The 25,833-nt window shown below is 35.7% G+C and overlaps 2 protein-coding genes across 3 annotated transcripts; both read left to right on the plus strand.

Annotated features, from left to right (window-relative positions):
• The first annotated feature begins 770 nt into the window (after nt 1–770).
• LOC145004914 (transcription factor bHLH144-like) lies at nt 771–3,485 on the plus strand. 2 transcript variants are annotated; one of them, XM_078963942.1, is made up of 4 exons: nt 771–951; nt 1,834–1,978; nt 2,159–2,333; nt 2,457–3,485. In XM_078963942.1, the coding sequence occupies exon 4, from the start codon at nt 2,785–2,787 to the stop codon at nt 3,343–3,345; it is 561 nt and encodes a 186-aa protein (XP_078820068.1). In that variant the 5' UTR covers nt 771–951; nt 1,834–1,978; nt 2,159–2,333; nt 2,457–2,784; the 3' UTR covers nt 3,346–3,485. The 2 variants fall into 2 exon arrangements, with proteins under 2 accessions (XP_078820068.1, XP_078820067.1); XM_078963941.1 differs by having other exon boundaries at nt 1,834–1,965.
• Nucleotides 3,486–16,353: 12,868 nt separating this feature from the next.
• On the plus strand, nt 16,354–20,365 carry FLS2 (Leucine-rich receptor-like protein kinase family protein). The gene is made up of 2 exons (XM_078965127.1): nt 16,354–19,499; nt 19,729–20,365. The coding sequence occupies exons 1-2, from the start codon at nt 16,367–16,369 to the stop codon at nt 20,067–20,069; spliced, it is 3,474 nt and encodes a 1,157-aa protein (XP_078821253.1). The 5' UTR covers nt 16,354–16,366; the 3' UTR covers nt 20,070–20,365.
• Nucleotides 20,366–25,833: the final 5,468 nt, after the last annotated feature.

Consider the following 25,833-nt stretch of genomic DNA (forward strand, 5'->3'; position numbering starts at 1 on the left):
CTACATTGGAAGTTTGATCATTATAAATAAATTTCCTCCACATTTTCTAGATGCTAGATCCATGCTTTAACTAAAAAGTAAAAAACAATTTCGAAGAAGATTGTGATCAAATTTCTCCGATGTTGTTGCGTTATTAGAAATCAACACAATAGCTATTTTACGGGAAAAAAAAATCTTATAAGAATATTTTTATTTTTGTATTTTCTCTCTATGTTTAGTAAATAACGTAACAACAATAGGTTTTTTCCTTAATTGTTGTATCTTACATCTCTAACCAAATTTTGTTTTAAACAATAAATCTAATTTATTTATAACCTATTTTTATTCTATTTACATCTAAAACGAGATCTTAAAAAGGAAAAAGACAAACATACTGATATATTGTTAGGCTTGAAACCTTATGACATATCTTTAACCAAATTAACCAAGAAAATTGATGTAAAAAGTTCATTTCTATATGATCTAAATTTTATACGCTCTTTGGTTAAAAGGAAAGTTACTTTCAAAGGGAATGAGAATATTTTTTGGATTGTTCAAAAAAACAGAAAAAAAAATAGCATCAAAGTGGCAGAAGTGGTTTACTTGATGTAATTAAATGCAAAATTACAAGATTCCAAGTGATTTGTTGCAGGATCACGCATTTTGTCAAACATCTTCATCACGCTCACGCGTGCTCTCGATATCCAATCCAACGCCCAATTTCCTCTTCCGTACCCCCAATCCAACGACCCACAATCTCCATCTTTGACTCCCACCTGCGCCAAAAAGAAAGCACACTGTCCAACACCAAAAAACGAAACCCCACCCACTTCTTTTTCATCTAATTTAGATGTCCCCCATCATTCATTTCACCCATTCATCCTTCATTGCTGCTGCCCAACAGATCAAGAACATCTTCCGAGTTTTCTGTCAAGAATTTTAATCTATTTTTCTCAGGAATCTGGACTTTGGGTACGATTTAATTGTTTTGTTTAGTGATTTAGTTCATCAAATTTCAGTGGGTTGTTGTCAATTTTGGGGGTTTCTTTCTGTTCGATGTTGTCGGAGTTGAATTGACAAGAGATCAAGGATATCTTACATGTTATCTTTTAGAAAGTTTGATCTGTTTGCCTCTGAAATTTGGATTTGGATATGTTTTAATTGTTTCATTTAATGATTGTGTTCATCGAATTCAAGGAATTTGCTGTCATAGTCGTTTTCTTTCTGTTGATAAAGATCAAAACATCTTTCGAGTTATCGTTCAAAAAGTTTGATTTTTTTTCTTTCGGTAATCTGAATTCGGGTATGTTTTAACTTCTAACTCTTTTATTTGGTGAATTTAGTTGATCAATTTCTAGGATGAATAACTAATTTTCTTTGATGTTAAAAATAAAAAAATATTGGGAATCTAGTCGAAAAGTTCTGTTTTTCCTTTTTTCAAAATTTAATTTCTAGCTCAAGTTCTCATATTTTTTACAGTTTTAATGTCATGCAAATCTCCTGTTCAAGAAATATGTTCATGTAATTTATGAACGTTTCACTTTTCGATCTGTAATTCCACTAGCGTCTTTATAAATCCTGTGAAATTATATCATCTTTTCTCTTTGAACCCATCAAGATTTTTATTTTAAATACTAATAATTTGTCATATGAACATCTAACAAACAATTATTTAGAACACACATCATCAAACTTTAAGGTTTGATTATAATTGTTTACCAGATGTTCATATGTCAAATTATTAACATTCAAATCTCGATCAATAATGATAAAGATCATTACCCAAGAAGTAATTTTGTGTTTATAGTTTAACTAATCTTGAATTTCGATCATTTTATTACAATTTTGGTGTAGGGGGATATTCAAAAAGTTGATTTTGATATAAAAACAGAGCAACATGCCGTGGACCTCTTTGGGAATTAATTATTGTGGAAAGTGTTTTCACTTGGCGCTCTTCTTTTTCATACTGTAATTCTATTTTCTCAGGTAAGATAAAGAGGTAATTTTTATTTTTATTTTTCTTATACATTCCTACAAATAAATTTCACAATCTTTATCAAATTTGCCAAAACCGAATGTACACCAAATTGAAAAACGATAATCGCATTTATGATTTATTTTTTTTACAGAATGTGAAGTGCGAATAACTATTTTTTTTTTTTTTTTTTTTTTTTTGCAGAGTTGTTTTTATTAATTGTGTGAGTTGTTAGTATTTATTAGTCTGCATATTGGTTGGAGGACTGAGAATGTACATTGGCATTACACAAAGGAGAATCGGATCTGTGAAAGAAGCGGGAAAGATTAAAATGAGTGTTGGAATTATTGCGTATTACAATTTGATGCAAGTTTGTCAGGTATATATATCTTTTTTTTTTTTTTTTTTTTTTAAGCGAAATGTTTAGTATGTGACTTTTTTTTTTTTTTTTTTTTTTTTTTTAATGGGTTAATACTTATGCAGTATTTGTCGACTTTTACAGGCTGAATATTTTCGTCAGTTGCTTAAGCCAGTTACGTAGTCTTCCAAAAGTCAAAGCCCTTTTTGGTCATTTCACATTAGAAAACCATAAATCTCTCAAAATCTGTTAGTTGTTGGTGATTATTATTAACATAAAAATCTCTTGGCCTAAAAATGGAAATAACTTGAAAGTGCATCATTTGCACTCTTCTCGATCCTAATTGCCTTTCAAGATTCTTCTTTTTTTTTTTTTTTTTTTTTTGTATTTATAAAAACAAAACCACAAAATTCGAAAGCCACAGTTCAAACTTCAGATTTCAGAAATCGTTTTTTGGTCAACAAAAGTCAAAATGGGTAGTGGGTACTTCCCGGATCGCAATATTTCATCCTTCTTTGGTCAAAATGTTGACTTTCAGCCTGCCCGAGACTGCCCGAGAAACTTTATTATTTTTGACCGGACAGATAACCAAAGTAGGATCGTGTACCATCCTGATACTACTACTACTACTTCTACTATGCCAGTGCGAAAAGACGAAAATGCCCCTGGAGTTATGAATGAAGATTTAGCTGATATAGACGCGTTGTTGAGCTTGGAGGATGAAGAGGAGGAATATGAAGAGGGTGATGACGTCAGCACGGGGCGTACAGGTGGATATGATGGAAGTGACACGTCAGATACTTGCTCTTCGAGCAGGAGAAACGGTGGGCCAGGGGTATTTTCGGGATATGAGGTGAAAGATAGTGAAAGAAAGAGGGATAAGATGAAGAAGATGGTGAAGTCTCTTAAGGGAATTGTGCCTGGTGTTAATGGAGGAATGAATACTGTTGATGTTCTTGATGAAGCTGTTAAGTATCTCAAGTCGTTGAAAGTTGAAGCTCAAAAGATGGGGTTTGGAGATTTCCAGGGGTGAAATGACGATGGTGCCCTTGCTGATAGGGTGTTGTGTTTGTATTGGAAGGTGGCTAGGTGGGTAGAATGGTAACTTTACTTGGTTTTCTTATGTACGGATGATGGATCTTTATGTGATGTTTATGATGAGTGGTTTTTACATGTTGCGTTTGATGCTTGTGGTTTTATTGAGGGGCTTTTATTGTGGTTAAGATATATTTGGTATTTTAAGTTATATTGGTGAGGAATTAAGGATGAAACATTTTGCAATAAAATATTAATCATTAAAGAAAGAGCAAAAAGTTATTGTTCCTAATTAGGGGTTGTAGCTATAGAGGATTTAAAAAAAAAATTAAATGGAGAAAATCATGGCCCCGGCCCGAAATGTTGGGGACCGCATTTTATTAGCTTTATACCTTAAAAGTTGAAACCAGTGAATTCTTAAAAAATTTTTTTACCACTGCAATCATTTTTTTTGAAAGGTGAAACAGCATATATTAGCTCAAAAAATGACTTAAGCTAGAAACTCATCATATATCAGCACAAATAAGAACTTTAGTCTGAAGCTCAAAGTCAGGAAACAAATGAGTTTAAAATTGGAGACATACACCAAGCAATGCAATCTAAAATACAAAACTTGGATCTAGATTTAATCCAATTGAAAGTGTTAATATCAAGTAAGTGCTTAAAGTGAAAAATCAACTTTATGGACCAAGTACAAGCAACAAAATTTGCAAGATATGAAAGGGAAGAAACCCTCGTAATTTCGGCCATTTGAGAAGAAAAAGAGAAGAAACTTGTCAAAAGAAGTAGCTTCATTTCATGTCTCATACTTTATTTTATACCAACATTTAGTACAAAAGGCAAGGCTCAAAAGAATGTCTAAGCATTAAACTAATAAAAAACAATCTCATGCCTTGTCATGGTGATTAGTGATGAGTGAAAGAGATAAAACTCAATTGTTCGGTACTTTATCTTTAACTTGTTAGTTATATTCAAAGTATATGATCATTAAAGTGACAAAACATATGTATATGTCTTAAATAATAATACGATAATTCACTAGTTTTATTCTCTTTATTATTATTTCTTACAAAAAATAATTCTCAATATGTTGCTAAAATATTATTTATCAAAATAATGTTTTTCCAATTAAATACAAATGTTGATACTTATTAATGTACAATTTATAATAATAAATAATCAATTAGTGGTAACTTGTTATAAGATGTGACCATATATGATCATATGTTATTAACAATATTATTCTATAATAACTTTTGGACATACAAGGTCTTTCAGAAAGGACGTTGCCATTTTTTATTCAAAAGAAAGCTATCCTTCTATAAAGCTACATTTCCATAAATGTATCCTTCCAATAAACTATCATTCTATAAATGTATCATTCCAAGTTTGTAAACAAATCATTTTCGACATTTCCATTTAATATTACACCGTTTAATATCATATTTTCCCCTTTAAACTAAACCAAGCTTGGTATCCGTTATGTCGATCATATTTCTCAATTATCCATGCTTCATATGTGTCAAGTATATTATAAAGATGTCTGCTCGTTGATCATTTGAGTCGACATGTTCTACTATAATTTGTCCTTCCCAAGCCAAACGGATTGACATGCAACCGTCGTAACTGCCATGAACTCAGCTTCACATGTCGACAAAGTAACAATCCTTTGATTGTGAGATTTCCATGTCACTGCATTTCTTCCTAGGTAGAAAATCATCCCACTTCTACTCTTGACACCAACCTTGTCACCTCCATAATCATTATCACTAAACCTAATCAAATCTTCAGCTTCGCAACCCTTTCCATAGTTGAGCCTGTAATCAGGGTTCCTTTGACATACCATAAAGTATATTTTTCCACTTGAAAATGCAAGGTAGTTGGTTGCTCCATGAAACGAATAGCAACACCATCAACATATGAAAATCCGATCGAACATCCCACTACTACCCTATATTCAGTTGGGTCTATTTTTTCACCATGTTCATCTTTCTTAATCTTCAACTTATTTTACATAAGTGATGCTGAGTTGCAATCTAGTAACATGAATTGCTCCAAAAACTTTTTTTGTGTAATTCGTACGTCGAAAAGAAATTCCCCACTTCTTTTGTGATAATTCTGTTCCGAGATAGTAAGAAAGCAAATCCAAATCACTAATTTCAAATTCTTTTTTCATTTGCTCTTTGAATTTAACATTGTCTTCGTTGTTTGATCCTATAATGATCAACTTGTCAATGTAGACACCAACTAAAAGTGTTTCTTTTTAGGTTCCTTTTATACATAGCTATGTCTTGTGAACATTTTGAAAAATCAAGTCCTTTTAGGCTTTTATCCAGACAAATGTCCAATCTCCGAGAGCTTGTTGTAAACCATAAAGCACCTCGGAGAGTTTAAACACCTGGTGACTATGTACTTTATCAACATATCTTTTAAGTTGACTTACATAAACCTCTCTTCAAGATCCCCATTAAGTTAAATCTGACTTGACATATAAGTGGTGGATAACCCACCCTTCTAAGGCAAGAATGAGCCTTATGGTGTCAAGTCGCACTACTAGTGCAAAAACTTCATTATAGTCTACTCCTTGTTTTTGCACATAACCTTTTGCGACAAGTAAAGCTTTATGTTTTATCACATTTCCAAGATAGTCTTTTTTCACTTTAAAGACCCATTTCAATTATATTACCTTGTAATCGGTGGCAAGTTGGTAAGTTTTCACGTCTTGTTTTTCTTGATTGCATCGAAGTCTGTTTGAATTTCCTCTCGCCATGGTTTATAGGTAATCGCCTCTTTAAAATTTAAGGGTTGATCCGTTGCAATCATCAACAATTCTCCGGGGTTTAGGATCACATTTTTAGCATCATTATAGATATCGGTAAGTGACCTAAATTGTTTTGGCCCAATCTCATTAGAAGGACTTTGCGTGTCAGTCAATATTGAAGAAAATGGGTAGACGATATGAATATATGAGGTTGTTTTGAGTTGGAGACATTTGACATAAGGGCTTTCCAGGTTGATTCAGGAGTTGTCCGGTTGCGCCGAATTGACTTCGTGGTTATCCGATTCAATTATCGTGAAGGTTTTTGGTTGTTTTGTCTATGCGAAAGTTGTACGTGGATATTTGAATAAACTTGAAGACTTGTTGGAAACCAATGATCTAATTGTATGTTATATTAAAGTTGAGTTATCATTCAATGTATGAGCAACCAAAACATAATGAAGCAAAAGAGAAAATAAATAAGGGACAAGATTTTTCAAGTCATAAGTCCTTACTAAATATTTATAGACAATTAATTTTTTTTTTCTTAACACAAGCAATGGTTAAGCACCACTTAAATATATATCCTAAAAAGATTAATAATATAATAATAAATAATAAAAGTAATCTACTTATATCTAGACAAATCTCATAAATCTTGGAAAGTACGAACATTATCTCATAAAGTAATAGTAAATTACATGAATGATCCCTATGGTTTAGGGTGATTTACGTGTTTGGTCCCTTAACTCGGAAGGGTCCCACTGTTTGTTTTTGTTATGTATTTGGTTCCTATCATACTCAAAAAAACTATTTTTCCCTTGATTTTTTTAATTTATTTAAATAAACACACCCAACCCCACACCCTCACCTTACCTTACCTTACCTACCCTACCAATTTTTCATATTTAAATAATAGTCTTTTTAAGTAAGACAATGACCAAACGCGTAACAAAAACAAATAATAGGGACCAAGTGCGTAAAAAAAACAAACAGTAAAGACCTTCCGAGTTAAAAAAATAACTTAGAGACCAAAAACGCAAATTATCCCAAACCATAGGAACCATTCGTGTACAACTAAGCCCGTGAGCTTGACTCGAGTATGTAAAATATAAATAAAATAAAGGGTAAAAGTAAAGATATAACTAAGCTCGATTAAGCTCGCGAGCTTCATGAGCCAATCGAATATTTTTATTCTTGAGCTCGACTCGATAATATACTCGAGTAGCTCGAGCTCCAGCTCGAATCGACTCGAACTGATTCGATTTCAAGTATTTTTCGACTAGGTCTAGAGTATATAACTGTTGGATAAGGTGTCTAAGTCCATAACTATTTCTGGTATGTACTTGACCCGACCCGGCATGGTTCATTTGGGTTGCATGGCACCGTGCAATTGGATAGACTAAATGAGAGAAATAACACTTGGAGATTATTAATATATTATAAGTTCTAATATATTAATAATATTATTTGATTAGTTTGATCAAGAATTAATTTAGAATTAATTATGTGATCAAAAGATAACTAATTAAATATATGGGTTGATTATGTAAATCATCCATATCTTGTATAGTGGGCTAAGAGGCTCCATGGATTATTAAGTTGGGTTCCACCCATAGGATGCTCCATGGGAGTTACAAACCCATGGGTCATGGAAATGAAGAGTCATGACACATTAGGGTTTAACCCTAGATGTGTCAACACTATATAAGAAACATGTTCTCCACCTAAAATTGACTACACTAAGAAACAAGAGGGCTTGGCCGATTTTTGAGAAGTGTGTGTTCTCTCATAAGTTCTTCCAAGAGCATTTGGTGTTGTGTGAAGCATTTGAGGCATCACACTTGGGGTGCTAGGCTCACAAGGTTTCAAGGAACATAAACAACAACAAGGTAAGTTATTCTATCTATACTTTAAGTTAAAATTGTTCCCCATGTATGCTAGATAGGAATATAACCTTGGAATTCAACTTTGCATGATAATTAGACAAACATAGATCCAAGGTTATTAGGGTTGCATGTACACTTAGGAAGTGTTAGAATGCTCAAAACCCATCAGTGGTATCAGAGCCTAGGCTTGTTTGCTTTTTATTTGTGCTTAAAAGTTGAAAAAAAAAGTTGAAAATCTTGCTGTCTACGAGTGGACTCGTCGAGTCTATAGGGGGGACTCGGCGAGTTCACGTGTATCTTCAACCAACTCGGCGAGTAAATTGATGCACTCGGCGAGTAGGGTCGACTGATTGCAGAATTTCGATTTAGTTGCTGGAAATGAATTAGAAACATTACCCTAAACTGTTTTGGTAATTGAAAACTTGTTTTTGGTGGTGTAATGTCTTTGCTAATTCATTTACAACAACTAGTTATCAAAATTACAAAGTTTTAAGTGTAATTTATGAATGTGTTCATATTCATGTTCTTGTTCTTATGATGTTTTAGATGATCATAGGAATTATTTGTAACCTATGTGGTAGATTAATTCTTGGTCATAATGTGTTTTAATGGAGTCCATAACTTGTCCTCAAGTTATGGAAAACCAAGAGTCACACTTGAATTAAAACCATTAAAACAAACACAAGAGTTAGAAAAATGAAGAGTCTTCATTTTATTACTCTATTAAACTCATAAGTTACAAGAAATGAAAAGTTTTGAAAGTTACAAAACTTGCCCTCAAGTTTTGGAACAAGTAAAGTTAAGTTAAAACTTTAAATTCCAACCCCTAGAATTTTAAAAGTTAAAATTCAACCCTTATACTTATATTATGATGATTTAATAATTATATATATGTATAAGAATAAAATCGTCTTACCGCTAGTACGAATCATTCACGAAGCCGGTCTATAAGGTGGGTATAAGGTTGTTGCCTATAAAATGGTGACTTAATGGGTGTCTACTCTCACCCACCGCTTGCTTGACTGGTGGAGGGTCGTTAGCCGAACGGGTAAGACAAGGACTTATAAACTCTCATTCAAAGTATGATGAATATTATAAAGTAACTAAATGTTTTATTAAATTCCCAATCTTAGTTACTTTAGGAAAATGTGAATAAGGTGCTAATCCATGAAATTACACTTTACACTTTGTCTAAGTCGTTGGTGGAGCGTGTGTGGTTAACCGGCACACTAACTTGGACTTAACAAGGTAGGTAAAGGGTGACTTAAGGTTTATTATAGTAGCGGTGGAGCGTGTGTGGTTTACCGGCACATCGATTGAGTGATAAACTTTAAGGGTACCAAGTGATTTGCATGGTTACTTCACACCTCGTTTTGTGATCCTTGGTATCCCAGTCACAAAACTTGGAGGGCACCCTCGAGATTGAAACATGCCTTTGAAAAAGTTCATTGAATCTCAAAGAATCTAGGAATTTCTAAAAACCAATAAAACCTAATGTCTAATATTTCAGTTTTCGTGGTGGAAATTGGTGAATCGTCATTCACCTACCTTTCAAATATGGTATAGCTTAGATTACAGCATACCTCTTCTAAGTTATATTATATTGTGATTGGATCCTAGCCTTAATATTACATTTGGGTGTTTTATTAAGGACTCTTTTAAATCTATACTAAACTTGTTCTCCTCTTTCAGATGTCTTCAAATAATGCTTCTGGCTCAAATCCTAATGGCTCCTTTACTCTTATGAGTCTGTGTGGGAAAGTCACCTTTGATGGATCCAACTTCAATGAATGGATCAGAAACATCAGGATGATTACCCGCTACGAGGACAAAGAATATGTCCTTGACAAGGAGCTTAAGGAAATTAATGAGTCCACTGCAACTCCCCAGGAGATCGCTGACTTTCATACTCATGAAAGAGATGCAACCAAGGTGGCTTGCATCATGTTGGCCACAATGACAGCAGAACTCCAAAAGTCCTATGAGGATTTCTACCCTTATGAAATGCACCAAGATTTGATGGAAAGATACCATCAAAGTGCACGACAAGAGAGGTACGAAATCATCTGCTCCATGATAACAACCATGATGAAGGACGGGGATTCCGTCATGAGCCACATGCAGAAAATGCAAAGATATGTGGATCGATTGCTGAAGCTTAATGTGAACCTCCCTGAGGAGCTTGCAATAGATATCATTTTGCACTCCTTACCATCGTGCTATGATCAATTCCGCATGACATATCACATGAACAAGGAAGAGGTCACCCTCAGCAAACTTCAGGGACTTCTCAAGACCGCAGAAACAGGTCTTAAGGGGAAGTCGGTTGCTATCACTCCTACTCCAAACTCAACTCCGGTTTTGGCAATCGGGAAAAGTCGAGGGAGGAAGAGAAAGAGATCTTCGAAGGGTACCAAGGCTCGGACCCTTGATGGCTCTTCTTCAAGTGGAACCAAGAAAGGTTTCATTACTCCTTCTTCTGACCCAAAAGAGGCTGAATGCTTCTATTGCCATGAAAAAGCTCATTGGAAGCGGAACTGCCCAAAGTACCAGCAGGATGTGAAGGATGGGAAAGTCAAACCCAACCATGCAGGTATTTACACTATCATTTCTAATAACTCACCCCATTCTAAATCTTGGGTCCTTGATACCGGTTGTGGTATTCATATTTGTTGTGACTTGCAGGACTAAGAAGAAGTGAGAATGTGGAGCAAGGAAGAATAAACTTGATCATGGGGAATAGGAAAGCTTCACCTGTCACCAAGATTGGAGTTTATACTTTATCGCTAAGTAGTGGGTTTAGTTTAGATTTGAATAAGTGTTGTTACTTGCCAGGAATGACAAGAAATATTATTTCCTTTCATGCTTTGTACAAACAAGGGTTTACCTTTTCGTTTAATAATGAAGTTGGTTCTATTGATGCTTTCTTTAATAATGTTCTTTATTTTAAAGCATTACCTTGTGATGGTGTGTATGAAGCTGTGTCTGTTGTAGATAACTTAGGAAATAATGTTTTGTGTATTGATTCTACTAATAATAATAACTTGGATAAAGCATCATTATGGCATTGTCGTCTTGGACATATAAGCAAGAAACGCATAGGCCAACTCCAAAAGGATGGAGTCTTGGAGTCATTTGACCTAAAGTCAGATGATAGTTGCGAATCATGCTTACTTGGAAAAATGACAAAGTCACCCTTCACAGGCTCGTGTGAAAGGGGTGAAGGTTTGTTGGACCTTATACACACGGATGTGTGTGGACCATTCAAACATGCCACAAGGGATGCTAATCGTTATTATTTGACTTTTACTGATGATTAAAGTAGATATGGATATGTCTACTTAATCAAGCATAAGTCAGAGACTTTCGAGAAGTTTAAGGAATTTAAACAGGAAGTCGAGAATCAATTGGGCAGGAACATTAAGATGCTTCGATCCGATCGGGGTGGTGAGTATCTTAGTTCAGAGTTCCTCGACTATCTAAGGGAATGTGGGATTGTCTCACAATTGACACCTCCCAGGACACCACAGTTGAATGGTGTGGCTGAGAGGCGTAATCGAACCTTGTTGGACATGGTTCGTTCCATGATGAGTCGAGCTTCGCTACCAATCTCATTCTGGGGGTATGCCTTAGAGACTGCCACCCATATCCTTAATCTAGTCCCTACAAAGAAAGTTGCCAAAACTCCTCACGAGATGTGGACTGGTAAAGTACCTAAACTAGACCACATCAAGATTTGGGGTTGCAAGGCTTTCGTGAGACGCGAGACTCATGATAAGCTCGAACCCCGAAGCAAGAGGTGTATTTTCATCGGCTACCCACAGCAATCCTTTGGTTACCTCTTCTACAGACCTAGTGACAATGTGGTCTTTGTAGCAAGAAGAGGAGTCTTTTGAGAAAGAGAGTATATAAGCCAAGGAGACAGTGGGAGGCAATTTGATCTTGAAGAAATTCAAGAGTCAAGTGGTGATTGAACTTCAAAATCTAGCCCTCAACTTGAGGAGGAAACTCCTGTTGAGCCAATTGACGAATCTGTACCTCTGAGGCGTTCCACGAGAGTTAGGAGTGCACCTGAGCATTACTATGGATTCCATATTACTGCATAAGGTGAGACACTTATTAGTGATGGGACACTAGTAAGTCAAGATGACCCTAACAGCTACGAGGAAGCCATGGCAGGCCCCGAGTCTGCTAAATGGAAAGAGGCTATGGATAGCGAGATACAATCCATGTATGACAATCAAGTTTGGAACTTGGTTGAGAATGTACCAGGTCGAAAGACTGTAGGGTGCAAATGGGTCTTCAAGAAGAAGACCGACATGGATGGTAAAGTACACACTTATAAGGCTAGACTGGTTGCAAAGGGCTTCTCTCAAATTCCTGGAGTGGATTATGATGAGACCTTTTCTCCGGTAGCCAAGATTAAGTCTATTCGGGTTCTGTTAGCCATAGCCGCATTTCATGACTATGAAATTTGGCAAATGGATGTCAAAACCGCTTTCCTTAATGGAAAGTTGGCTGAAGATGTTTACATGAGTCAGCCAGAGGGTTTTGTCAGCAACGAGTACCCTAATAGAGTGTGTAAGCTTGAGAAGTCCATTTATGGATTAAAGCAAGCACCTCACAGATGGAATCTTTGCTTTGATGAAAAGGTCAAGGAATTTGGCTTTTCTAGGAGTGAAGATGAATCTTGTGTGTATGTCAAGGCTAGTAGGAGTATAGTTAGCTTTTTTGGTATTGTATGTGGATGACATACTACTCATAGGAAACGACATTCCAACCCTGCAGGAAGTACAGTCCTGGCTTGGAAAGTGTTTCGCTATTAAGGACCTTGGTGAAGCTGCCTATATTTTAGGGATAAGGATCTTGAGAGATCGGAGTAAAAGACTAATTGGACTTAGTCAAAGTACCTACTTGGATAAGGTGCTGAAGAGATTCAGCATGCAAGACTCCAAGAAAGGAGAGTTGCCCATCCAGAGTAACGCCAAACTGAGTAAGACACAAAGCCCTAGCACTGAGGCTGAGATAGCACAAATGAGTCGAGTTCCTTATGCTTCGGCTGTAGGATCGATCATGTATGCTATGACGTGTACTCGACCTGATGTAGCTTTTGCCCTGAGCATGGTTAGCAGGTTTCAGGGGAACCCTGGCAAGGCACACTGGACTGCGGTAAAGAATATTCTCAAGTACCTACGAAGGACTAAGGACTGGGTCCTTACCCTCGGTGGGAGTGATGACTTGAGAGTTGTAGGGTATAGTGATGCTAGCTTCCAGACTGATAGGGATAACTTCCGCTCTCAGTCGGGCTGGGTCTTTACCCTAAATGGAGGAGCAATTTCTTGGAAGAGTTCCAAGCAAGAGACAGTGGTAGATTCTACTTGTGAATCAGAGTATATTGCAGCTAGCGAGGCGGCAAAGGAGGCGTTATGGCTGAGGAACTTCATTGGAGAACTTGGAGTTGTACCAGCTATTAAAGAGCCAATGGAATTTTCTGTGATAGTGAAAGTGCTGTTGCCTTAGCCAAGGAACCAAGGGATCACGGGAGATCCAGACACATCGCCAGAAAATACCATTTCATCAGACATCGGATCGAAGAAGGACTCCTCGTGGCAAAGAGGGTATCATCAGATGAGAATCCGGCAGATCCCCTTACGAAGGGACTGACTCGGGTTAAGCATCTCCAGCATGCTCGGAGCATAGGGCTGAAGGATGATATTAGATTTAGTAGTTAGATAACCTCGAAATTTGTAAAGTGTAATTGACATCTGATGATGAATAAAAGTGTTTTATTTATGAGTAAAGTGTTGTTATATCTTGTCGATCGTTTACTATATTTCTTTTGCATGTTTTGACTTCCAGAATAATTTTTGTTTGGTATAACATATTATTCAAACCTCCACAGTCGGTCATATGTCGGAAGTAGATATAAATCAAGACTGTCATGTTTGGTTGTAGAGGTCTTGGACAAGGCTACAACAATCATGAGAGCTCAAAAGTTCTGAGCATTGGACTCAACCCACGCTCACTGGAATCACTTCATGGAATTCTATCTCGAGTGATCGTGAGACGGTAATATCGTATAAGTCTTCAAACCTAGAGATATGATTTGTTACTTACAAGTTGGTTATGCATTGATTGTACGAAAAACGCATTGGTAACTCGATATTATAAATCGTGCTCTTGTGTGTAATTCAATGAGTGGTAGAACAAACATATGAGTCGAAGTTTATCTGTTCCTTCTTGGATTAGAAGCTGATATCTGGGCCCCTCGATGATTTTGTTTTGACCTATGTACCGGGCCCGGTCAGAACTACGTTGATGTGTTCAATTAAGTTCTTTGTCGAACAAATCGGAAATCGGGAAACAAACTGTTGGACAATAAGTAAGACATTGTTCCGTGTATTTGTCCGACTGATATCTAGAACAGAGGATTATATGATCACTTATCTTAAATGGCGTACCATCATCTTCTCAGTTCCGAGAAACCTTGTAAAGAGCTACGATTGCCGATTGGTTCCTGAAGTCATACTTGCAGTAATAGTTATTAGACTTATCCAAGTGGGAGACTGTTGGATAAGGTGTCTAAGTCCATAACTATTTCTGGTATGTACTTGACCCGACCCGGCATGGTTCATTTGGGTTGCATGGCACCGTGCAATTGGATAGACTAAATGAGAGAAATAACACTTGGAGATTATTAATATATTATAAGTTCTAATATATTAATAATATTATTTGATTAGTTTGATCAAGAATTAATTTAGAATTAATTATGTGATCAAAAGATAACTAATTAAATATATGGGTTGATTATGTAAATCATCCATATCTTGTATAGTGGGCTAAGAGGCTCCATGGATTATCAAGTTGGGTTCCACCCATAGGATGCTCCATGGGAGTTACAAACCCATGGGTCATGGAAATGAAGAGTCATGACACATTAGGGTTTAACCCTAGATGTGTCAACACTATATAAGAAACATGTTCTCCACCTAAAATCGACTACACTAAGAAACAAGAGGGTTTGACCGATTTTTGAGAAGTGTGTGTTCTCTCATAAGTTCTTCCAAGAGCATTTGGTGTTGTGTGAAGCATTTGAGGCATCACACTTGGGGTGCTAGGCTCACAAGGTTTCAAGGAACATAAACAACAACAAGGTAAGTTATTCTATCTATACTTTAAGTTAAAATTGTTCCCCATGTATGCTAGATAGGAATATAACCTTGGAATTCAACTTTGCATGATAATTAGACAAACATAGATCCAAGGTTATTAGGGTTGCATGTACACTTAGGAAGTGTTAGAATGCTCAAAACCCATCAATAACAAGCTAGCTCGACTCAGTTACACCCCTACCAAAAGGGGTTATAACCACAATGAAACTTGCCAAAAGGGACTATTTTTGCAAGTTAGAAATTTTTTTAAACCTTAGCAAATTAAAAAAAGTTATAAATCACATGGACCATTTTCCAAGTTATCTCAAATATAAATTTTGTATCATAAAATTCTGATCTTAATTATGAGTCATGAACTTAAAATTAGCTAGAAATACATGATATCGTATGCAACTTGGCTTACAATATTAATTGAGGAATTCCTTGGACAAAATCTTATTGTCGACATTGAAATAGAATCACATGGCAAACATTACTAAGGTGATTATCGTCCAAGAAGCTGACAACTTTTCTTTTGCGACTATATAGCTAGTTTGGTGTGAATATAAGTAGAAACACAAGTACTATCCACTTGCTATATAAGACGTAAATGCATGACGGGTTTGAATAACATCAATGCATGGCGGGCCACAAATCATTCTCCTTAAATATGGTTCCTTACATATTTCTATTACAATTACTATAATTAATTTAATTCTAATTATAATTCACTATAAAGCAAGTCTCCTTCTATGGAACACCCTGATATGGACTAATCATTACTAATGGATTAGTAGTACGCAAGTTAAGTTCATAATGGACACTCATTACATTCACGTATTGTCATTTCGTTATTATTTTGTACAAATGCAAAAATATTATCACATGCAATTTCTGATTATCACTTGTAATGAAATAACAAGTTAGATGGTTAATACTAGAATTTGCAAACTTGGTATGTTGTTTTTTTTTTCTGTTTTATATATTTCGAATCAAATTGAATAATAATAACGAGCTTGAATGGCAGTATGGACCAAGGATAAGAATAACGTCAATAATGTTTTTTAGCTGTAAAGACTTTAATACGTTTTCACACACTACGGGTTGACAAAACTTGTCCTAGTGGACTTCTATCATGTATTGACTATTTGAGTAATATATAACGCATCAGCTTCATGCTCAATTGCTCATAGAATTATCTCCACTTCAAAACTATCAATGTTGTTAAAAACCCTTCTCCTTTTACCTTTTCTGCTACTTTGTGTTCTATCCGCAGATTCTAGCTTAAAAGATGAAGCTAATGCTTTGGAACATTTCAAGAACTCAATCACAGATGACCCAACTGGTGCACTCCTGGATTGGAATGCTGATTCCATCCACCACTGTAACTGGACTGGAATCCAATGTGATGATGTCTCACAACGTGTAGTTTCCATTTCTATTCAACAAACACAACTCAAAGGCCAAATCTCTCCTTTTCTTGGAAACCTTTCCAGCCTTCAGGTTCTTGATCTTTCTTACAATTCTTTTACTGGAAACATTCCTTCCCAGTTGGGGTATTGCACACAGCTTGCTGGACTTTCCCTTTACACCAATTCCCTCTCTGGGCCGATTCCATCGGAACTGGGAAAACTCCGGAATCTTCAAATACTTGACCTCGGAAACAATTCGCTAACCGGAATCATTCCGGAAAGCTTGTGTAATATCACTTCCTTGTTAGAACTTAGCCTTGATGACAACAAACTCAATGGTTCAATCCCGGATAGAATCGGTGATTTGATAAATCTTCAGCAACTTGGAGCTTATAATAACAGTTTACAAGGCTCAATTCCTGCTTCTGTAGGTAATCTGAAAGAGTTGATAGCTCTTGACTTCAGTCAAAATAAACTTACTGGTATCATTCCTAGAGAGATTGGAAACTTGTTAAATTTACAAGTTCTTCAGTCGTTTGAGAATTCACTCTCTGGGAAAATACCACCTGAAATTGGTGATTGCACGAATCTATCAGCTCTTAATTTATACAGTAATAAGCTCGTTGGAAGCATTCCTCCTGAAATTGGAACTCTGGTGGGTTTACAGTTTTTGCGGTTGTATAAAAATCAGTTGAATTCCACAATCCCAAACGCGTTATTCAAATTAAAATCTTTATTGGTTTTGCAACTAGGAGAGAATCATCTCATAGGGCGTCTTTCTCCCGATATCCATTTACTGAAATCATTGCAATCTCTTACCCTTCATCAGAATAATTTTTCTGGGGAGATTCCGGCATCCATAACCAGGTTGGTTAATTTGACGTACTTAAGTATTAGCTCAAATTCCCTCACAGGTGTAATTCCTTCAAGCATTGGGTCGCTTTATAATCTGCTAGATTTGTCTCTTAGTGATAATTTTCTGGAGGGATCTATTCCATCGAGCATCACAAATTGTACAAATATGCGTTGGTTAAATGTTGCTGGTAATCGGATGACCGGAGAAATGCCTCAGGGTTTAGGGAAATTGTCAAATCTTACGAATCTAGCTGTTGGCAACAACAGAATGTCAGGAAGAATCCCGGATGATCTCTTCAATTGCTCAAGTCTTGTGATTTTAAATATGGCAAATAACAATTTCACTGGATTGTTGAAACCGAGCATCGGAGGACTCTCTAATCTCCAAATTCTGCAATTTCATAATAACTTCTTATCTGGCCCTCTCCCAGGTGAAATCGGAAATCTAACTAGTCTGATCTATTTAACCCTTGGGCAAAACCAATTTTCGGGTACGATTCCTGTAGAATTCTCAAACATTTCTTCTCTTCAAAGCCTTTTTCTTGGTAACAATAATCTGGAAGGCGAGATTCCAGATGAAATCTTTGAGCTCAAACAGCTTACAGCACTGCACTTGATGAACAACAAATTTGTGGGTTCTATTCTGAATTCCGTTTCAAAGCTTGAGCAACTTGCTCAGTTGGATGTAAGTAGAAACAGGTTTAACGGCTCAATCCCTGATAGTTTGAGAAAACTTAACAAGTTGCTTTCGATAGACCTCTCACACAACATGCTTACAGGGTCGATTTCAAGGTCCGTGATTGCAGGGATGAAAAATACACAGATCTTTATCGACTTCTCCAACAATTTTCTTACAGGAAGGTTACCAGATGAATTAGGCGAGCTGGAGATGATACAAGCCATTTACATCTCAAACAATAATCTGTCAGGAGGGATTCCAGTGACGCTTCAAAGATGCAGAAACTTGAGAAGTCTTGATGTGTCCGGAAATCAGCTTTCTGGTAGTGTTCCAGAAGAAATATTCCCTCCTCTCGATCTGCTTTCCACCATAAACTTTTCAAGAAATCAGTTCGATGGCGAGATCCCTGGAACTATGGCGAATTTGACTCGTCTTACTTCTATTGATCTTTCACACAACAAATTCAACGGTTTGATTCCAGAAAGTTTTGGCAACATTTCGGTTTTGAAAAAACTTGACCTTTCATTCAACGAATTAGAAGGACGTGTTCCAGATACTGGTATTTTCAGAAACATAAGCGCAGTTGGATTACAGGGAAACCCATCTCTGTGTGTTACAAACAACACCGAATTATGCGCCTCATCAAGACAATCAAATAGTTCACTATCCAGAAAGGCTGTATTGATTCTTTCAATACTCGGATCACTTGCATTGCTTCTTGTATTCATTTTGGCTATATTATATTTTCGGCATGTTAGAAAAGTCAAAGTCAAAGAGCTTGAGAACCCAAGATTACGAGAAAATACCCCAGGGTTCACTCTCAGAAGATTTGATAGAAAAGAATTGGAAGATGCTACTGACAACTTCAATGAAGATAACATTCTGGGTACAACTAGCTTAAGCACTGTGTACAAGGGTAGACTACAAGATGGGAGGATAATAGCAGTGAAAAATTTGAACATCACCCAGTTTTCAGCAGAATCTGAGAAAAGCTTCAACAAAGAAATGAAGACATTAGGAAAACTGAGGCATAGAAATCTAGTGAAGTTACTTGGTTATGCATGGGAGAGTGGGAAGCTAAAGGCTCTGGTTCTTGAATACATGGAAAATGGTAATTTGGATAGGATTATACACGACTCTCGGATTAATAGATCAAGATGGGATTTGTCTGAAAGAGTAGATGTTTTGGTGTCTGTAGCTATAGGATTGGTGTACTTACACTCGGGATATGATTTCCCAATAGTTCATTGTGATTTGAAGCCTTCTAACATACTTCTGGATGAAAAGTGGGATGCTCATGTGAGTGATTTTGGCACAGCTAGGATTCTTGGAGTTCATCAACAGGATGGAAGCAGTATCTCTTCTGCTTCTGCATTTCAAGGAACCATTGGTTACTTAGCACCAGGTAATAAATCACCAACTCTTCTTTCTTCTTCAGTTTTTATGAAAAAAGTAACAATAGTGAATGAAAATAGTTTGATAACTGGACTGAACATTCCAACATACAGAATATTACATAAGTTCTCTTTATTTATATTATAAGGAATATATATATAACTTTTGATGTTGAGTTATAATACTTTTGACCTTGAAAGTCATGCTAACGCATTTCTACATATATGTTTTCCCAACAGAATTTGCGTATATGAAGAAACTGACAACAAAAGTGGATGTATTTAGCTATGGAGTAGTAGTGATGGAACTTATAACAAGAAAAAAACCGACAGGTGTCCTTACTGAAGAGGAGGGAGTCCAGATCACTTTGCCACAACTAGTAGACAAAGCACTTTCAAATGGAATAAGTGAGTTGATGGAAATTGTAGACACTGATCTGGCTTCTAATTTCTCCACGAAACAGGGTGTTATAGAACAACTACTTAAGTTGGCCTTATATTGCACAAAAATGAATCCAGAGGATCGACCTGACATGAATGAAGTCTTATCTTCCCTTTCCAAGATCCATAAGAATGTCTAGATACGGAAGGTTTCAGACTTTGCATTCATCAGTGAAAGCTTTGTTTGCTACAATAAGGAGTGTGAAGATAGATTTTTAGTTGGATCTTTGCAGCCAAGTGTGGGTTATGTGACTTGATGCTAATTCAAAGGACCTGCTTGTGATCAAGGAGAACGGCTTATACTTGTGTTTTAATATAATTACAGGTGTAAACCATTAGTTAGAAGAGTTGTCATAGGTCTTCAATATTTGTACGCCATTACTGTCAAAAGCAGCTCATGAAGTTCAGTTCCACATTCTTTGGTGTGTTTTTTTCATCATATTTGCATAACTCCTCACTGCTGTTACTGCTTTAGTGCACATATGCCGCCCAACAAATTGGCATTATAACTTCAACCGATGTTGGTGATTTTGTATCACTAATATTATTGAAGTGTAATGAGATTAATTTGTTGATTAATGTTACCTTGATAAATATTAAACAAGTTAGGGTGATAGGGAGTGTATATTTGTTTAAGTTTGTCTTGGTTAAAAAGCACACTACTATTTTGGGGCGAAGCCCCTGAACTGACGGGGTTGGGGGGCAACACCCTTGGGAGCGGGGTCCAAGGAGTAGAGCTCCTTGCTGGGGTCGAAATCCGGTATTGTTATCCAAGTTCTAGACCCATTTTTAAGTTAGTTTGTGATAGTTTTTAGATTACATTCCTATACCTATCATATGATAGTTTTCAGATAAGAAGTTAGGTTCCTGTTATATGATCAATTTTGAAATCAGATTGGTACACTTTTATCATAACATCTTCTTCATTCTCTCTTCTAGAACAATGAGTTTTATCTGATTAGTGATTTTCAAGTGTACCCTCGAACTGCTTTAATCTGAAAGTCTATACAACCGAGAGAGTTCTTGTTCGATGAAAGGCCATGCATTTGTGATTCCTTCGTCCGATCAGAATGGGACTTGATTGAAGGCTGAATTCTCGGCTATCAAGTGAAGGAAGGGATCGTTCAAGCCTTCAGGGGAATCAAATTCTTATTTGGAGGAAGACACCAAGCATCAAGTTCTTGATTGGGTTTTCCGACTGATGACAATGGAGAGGATCCTACCTCGTGTTCTCTTTTGATTGAAAATAATTGGAAGAGTTTTAGTCCGTGTGATCGATTGGACTACAAAAATTGATTTCTAAAACAGTTTTGAATTTTTACCTTTATGGTTTAGGTACTTAATCAATCAAAGGTGGAACAAAGCTCAAATTCCTGATAGCTATTTCAAAAGATCAACGAAGGTGAAATTAAAGGAGGGACTCGGTGACGGTTTAGTTGAGAGGGGTTCATTCGGGGCGATTGTGTGTGCCTTCGGCCTCATTGAATTTGAAAATGAAATAAAGTTGGGCGTGTTCTTTATCATCCGTTTTAAAAGATGCTCTGAAACCGTTTTCTTTCATGTGATACCAGGCAATCTTTTCTTGAATGTGTTGGCATTTGACAACATCAATATGTACTTTTAATTTTTATGCAACACTTTTTATTGTTGCTACATTTTTATCATTTTATGTGAGTTTTGAAATTTCAATCTACTAGTGAGTTGTAAGTTGGTTTTAAGGTCTCACCATTAGTTAGGAAAGTTTCCTAAATATTTGGGATTTTACAATATGATTAGGACTCTTTGTATGGCTATATATAATGCCATTAGATGTCTTCAAGGTTTTCCTTTTTTAGGTTTCCACTCAAATCTTCTGATGTTCTTTATTTGATGATTGTTTATGTGCGAAGCCTCCATTGTTTATAAAAAGGTGGTATCAATATTCCTTCGAGTATGCTAGAGGTAAGAGTCATTGTAGATATATCAGACGGTAAGACAGTCTGAACTAGTGTTCAATACCCCATCATCATAATTGAATGTAGTAGAGTTAGATTTCATGCGAAGCTTATTCCCATGGAAATTTGAGGCTTTGATATAACATGAGAGTGAAGTTCCCTTCGAACGCAAACTAGTTGTCATATAGGGTGTCTATGAAGGTTGCCACTAGTTTCAATAATATGTTAAAAATGTGACCAAGGAAGAAGTCGATAGAGTATATGGGGTTTTTCAAAATTGTTTCGCCATAATTTACCTAGATTACCACTGCATTGAAAAATGAATTTCGTATTGACTTGATGCTAGAAATTATGCCACTCGCAAAGGCAATGTATCGATTAACACCCACTAATTCAAAGATTTATTGTATCTATTTCAAGAGTTAATAGACAAATGATTCATCAGATCAAAGTGTTTGCTGACAATTTACCAAATTACCACCAGATTATTAAGCTTAATTGGAACTAATGAATTTATGACGTTTTGAAACTAATTTCGGGGGGGGGGGGGGGGGGGGGGGGGTTGACTTTGAGTTTGGATATTCACTAGGATTTCCAAGCTTAACACCTATAATTTGACATATATGATATTGCCATATTTATACACATCTTTAGAGAATATTTTAATCCATTTTGATTAATATTCTGGTTATTTGCAAAGATAAGTGGTACTTATAAGATTAAATTGTATTTTGCATCCATAATGAGCAATCTTGAAGAACAAGGACGAAAAGCGACAAGTAATGGGACTTTGGAGGTGTGGAAAATTAAAGAAAAGAAAATCCCATGAAAAAACTAAATTCACATCGTGGGCTTAATTTATACGACGTGGCATGAGCGATTCTAGAAGATGAGTACACGGGAAGTCAGAATCCTTGCCCGATAAGGATACATTCAAATTTACAACGTGAATCTCTAGTCCACGATGTGGAATTCAAAAACCACAAAACTAGATCCTTGGTATTTACGAATTAAAAAAGGTTGGCTGGAGAGAATAGAGAGTTTAGAAGTCGGTTTTCAGAGAAAGAGAAGACAGAGAATTAGTGATAACATCCAAGGAAGGAGGAGAAGATAAAGATCATAACTTTTCTCTTAATTTGGTACAATTACTATGTTCTTATTAACGAAAGTAGCTGAATCTAGCTGCTTTTGTTTAGCTAGATAAAGCTTGAACTCATGGTTTAGTTATTTCATTATGGATGTTTCTAGTTGATATTAAGCTTGTGTTCGGTTGTTTATACCTAGCATGCTAAAAATTGATACTTAGATTGCTTAATTCATATTCTGTATAGTTAGTGAACATTAACCTGCATGAATTTGATTACCTAGTAATTTAGTGACCATTAGATTATTATAGCTAAAATCGAACCAATCTTAGTTAAGTAATTAAAGTATTAAAACTTAGTTGTGTTGGAGAACATATTTTGTGACTACAATTATGTTTGTCTAATCAATCTTACATAGCTTCAATCATAATTAATAATTGATTATGTGTTAAATCATGTGTAACCATACATAGTTCCACATGAATTAGTTAAACATTAGTATATTTGGAACTAAATTACTAATAATATATTAATTGGTAACCAACTTGAGTTATCCATAATTAATAGCTAACCATTGAGGAAAATGGATTCGAATTAAACATAAGTGATTTTAGTCATTGATTGAATTTTATAGTTGAGTAATTAAGTTTTTCTGAACTCGTAAAATTAGATAAAACCCTTTTAAACATTTGTTTAGAAATTTAGTAGCAATTAGATTAAATAACTAAAATCGTTCCCTGAGATCGATACTCGATTGTTTGTGCTATACTATTTGCGAAAAGGTACATTGCTTTAGTTGAATAGCTAGTTAGATAATTGGTAAAATTTGGTGTAGCTATTAAGACACATCAATATACTTAGATTAGTTCCTAATTAAAGACTGAAGATAGTAGAGATTGAACATTTGTCACACCCCAAAACCGATAACAGCGGAATACGTTTCGGGATGGATGACGTAGTGTACAGTATCATCACAATTGTATAATAGTAAAAGCAAGAAACATACAACCATTTCATTTATATAGTAAGTGTATTTACAAGTGTGTTTTGTAATGTTTGACAAACACCAAAAGTAAACAAAAATAAGAGATGGGTCTTGTATCCTCCATCTTCTCCAAAAATGCTGCTGCTGTACCTGTCTATCTTTGACCTGAAGATACAAGTTATTTTGAAAAGAATATCAGCATAAAGCTGGTGAGTTCATAAGAGTTTTAGTGTGAGTACTTGTATAAAAAGCATTAGAGTCATTATTATGAAGACTGAAGTTTGAAATCATAAATAGTGGTGAAACCTAGAAAATCCCATATTCTCCAGAACTGCATAGTAAATGAAAATCCTTAAGAAATCTGTTGTTTCTATCTTTGAATGTCATTTATCATAGAAGTGTAATAGTGACTCACCATTAAGTAATGTAATATAGTGAGTTATTCTTAGAGTATATAATAGTGGTGCAACATCCTTTAGTATTAGATACTTATTTACTTCGGGATATTTCTTCATCTTTCTTTTAGTATTTTAGTGCGGTTATAGTATCTTTCTAGTATATTCCCAATAGTGTGAGTAATAGCGAACCCCCATGACCTTCCCAGTCATGCATAGTGTAGTAGAGTAAAAGCATCCCTGGGCCTGAGCGGCTCAGACTGAAGTTATCAGTCGGGATGTAATAGCGTCTGCCCCGTATAGATCTATACATATAGTGTCGTCTTCCTATCGGAAAACTTCGGGCATAGTGTATAGCGTATAGAGTATCCCGTAGTGGATTAGTGAGTTGTCTCATGACTAGTGCATTCTCTTGTATTATAGTGTAGTAATATTTCGTATAACTTGTATTGTATTCTCTTATTAGTGTATTGCTTCATAATATAGAGAATTATAGTAGTGTAGAGTAATAGTGGAAACAAGGGATAGAGTCCTTAACTATACCCATTATAGTTAATTTAGTGTATGTGGTTCTAATCAAGTAGTGATTCAGGTAATTAATGAATTAAGAATTACTCATAATCTGTACTAATATATGAGATATATAATTAAGAAATCAATGACAGTCGGATGGATAACTACTACCCTAAGTCCACAATCAAACAAGAAACAGGAAATAAGGCGAGCTATCGGTCCTAAGTCTTTCAAGTCTTACTTATATAAATATATTAGTATGATTACATTCTTATAAAGAGTTTTATTTAACAAAAGTATTGTACGAAAGGAACATTAAAAACTTGTTATTTAATCCAAAGTAGTTTTGAAGACAATTGATTTATTTATAAAGCATAGTGATTAATCACATATGATTTGAACTACAGGTTGTGAATCACATGTGATAAATTCTGAAATCTGAAAAATAGTCTTGTATAACTTTTCATAAACATGTATATTCAACTTGTATCTTCCCCCTAAAACATATAAAACATTTGAAAGGTTCATTTAAGGGGTATGAACTCACCTGAAATCGCGGAAATCGGGTAATTCGGGTAAATCGGGTAAAAGTGTCGATTGAGCGTTTGGTACCCAATAACCTCTTGAGCACCTCCTAGGACCCTAATGTCATATGGAATATGTATTTTACAAGAAGTTAATCATCTTATGCTTTTCATTATAGTATTTGGACATTCTAGCATCGTTTTCGGGGTTTTAAGGCCTAGAAGGGGTTCCCGAGAGTGGTACAAAGTCATGAATGATTTACGGGAGGGTTCACGAGCTCACTCTTTTGGAGTTTATGGCCCAAAAGCCATCCTTTGGGAGTTTACGGCCGTAAACCCCCTAGGTTTGTCCGTAAACTCTTGTGGCACTCCAAAGTGTATGTTTAAGGTCTTATTTCACTTCCTTGATTTAGTGGTATGTGTCTTGGACTATTTTAAGGGATTAAACATCATAATTTGTGACATTTT

The sequence above is a fragment of the Lactuca saligna genome, chromosome 7, assembly GCF_052625555.1.
Source record: "Lactuca saligna cultivar CGN05327 chromosome 7, ASM5262555v1, whole genome shotgun sequence".
Lineage (NCBI taxonomy): Eukaryota > Viridiplantae > Streptophyta > Magnoliopsida > Asterales > Asteraceae > Lactuca > Lactuca saligna.

Excerpts from the sequence above, each read along its gene's own strand:
- LOC145004914 (XM_078963942.1), top strand. The coding sequence starts at position 2,785 with ATGGGTAGTGGGTACTTCCCGGATCGCAATATTTCATCCTTCTTTGGT.
- FLS2 (XM_078965127.1), top strand. The coding sequence starts at position 16,367 with ATGTTGTTAAAAACCCTTCTCCTTTTACCTTTTCTGCTACTTTGTGTT. Across the intron at positions 19,500-19,728 it reads CATTGGTTACTTAGCACCAG|AATTTGCGTATATGAAGAAA; the intron begins GTAATAAATCAC and ends TTTTCCCAACAG.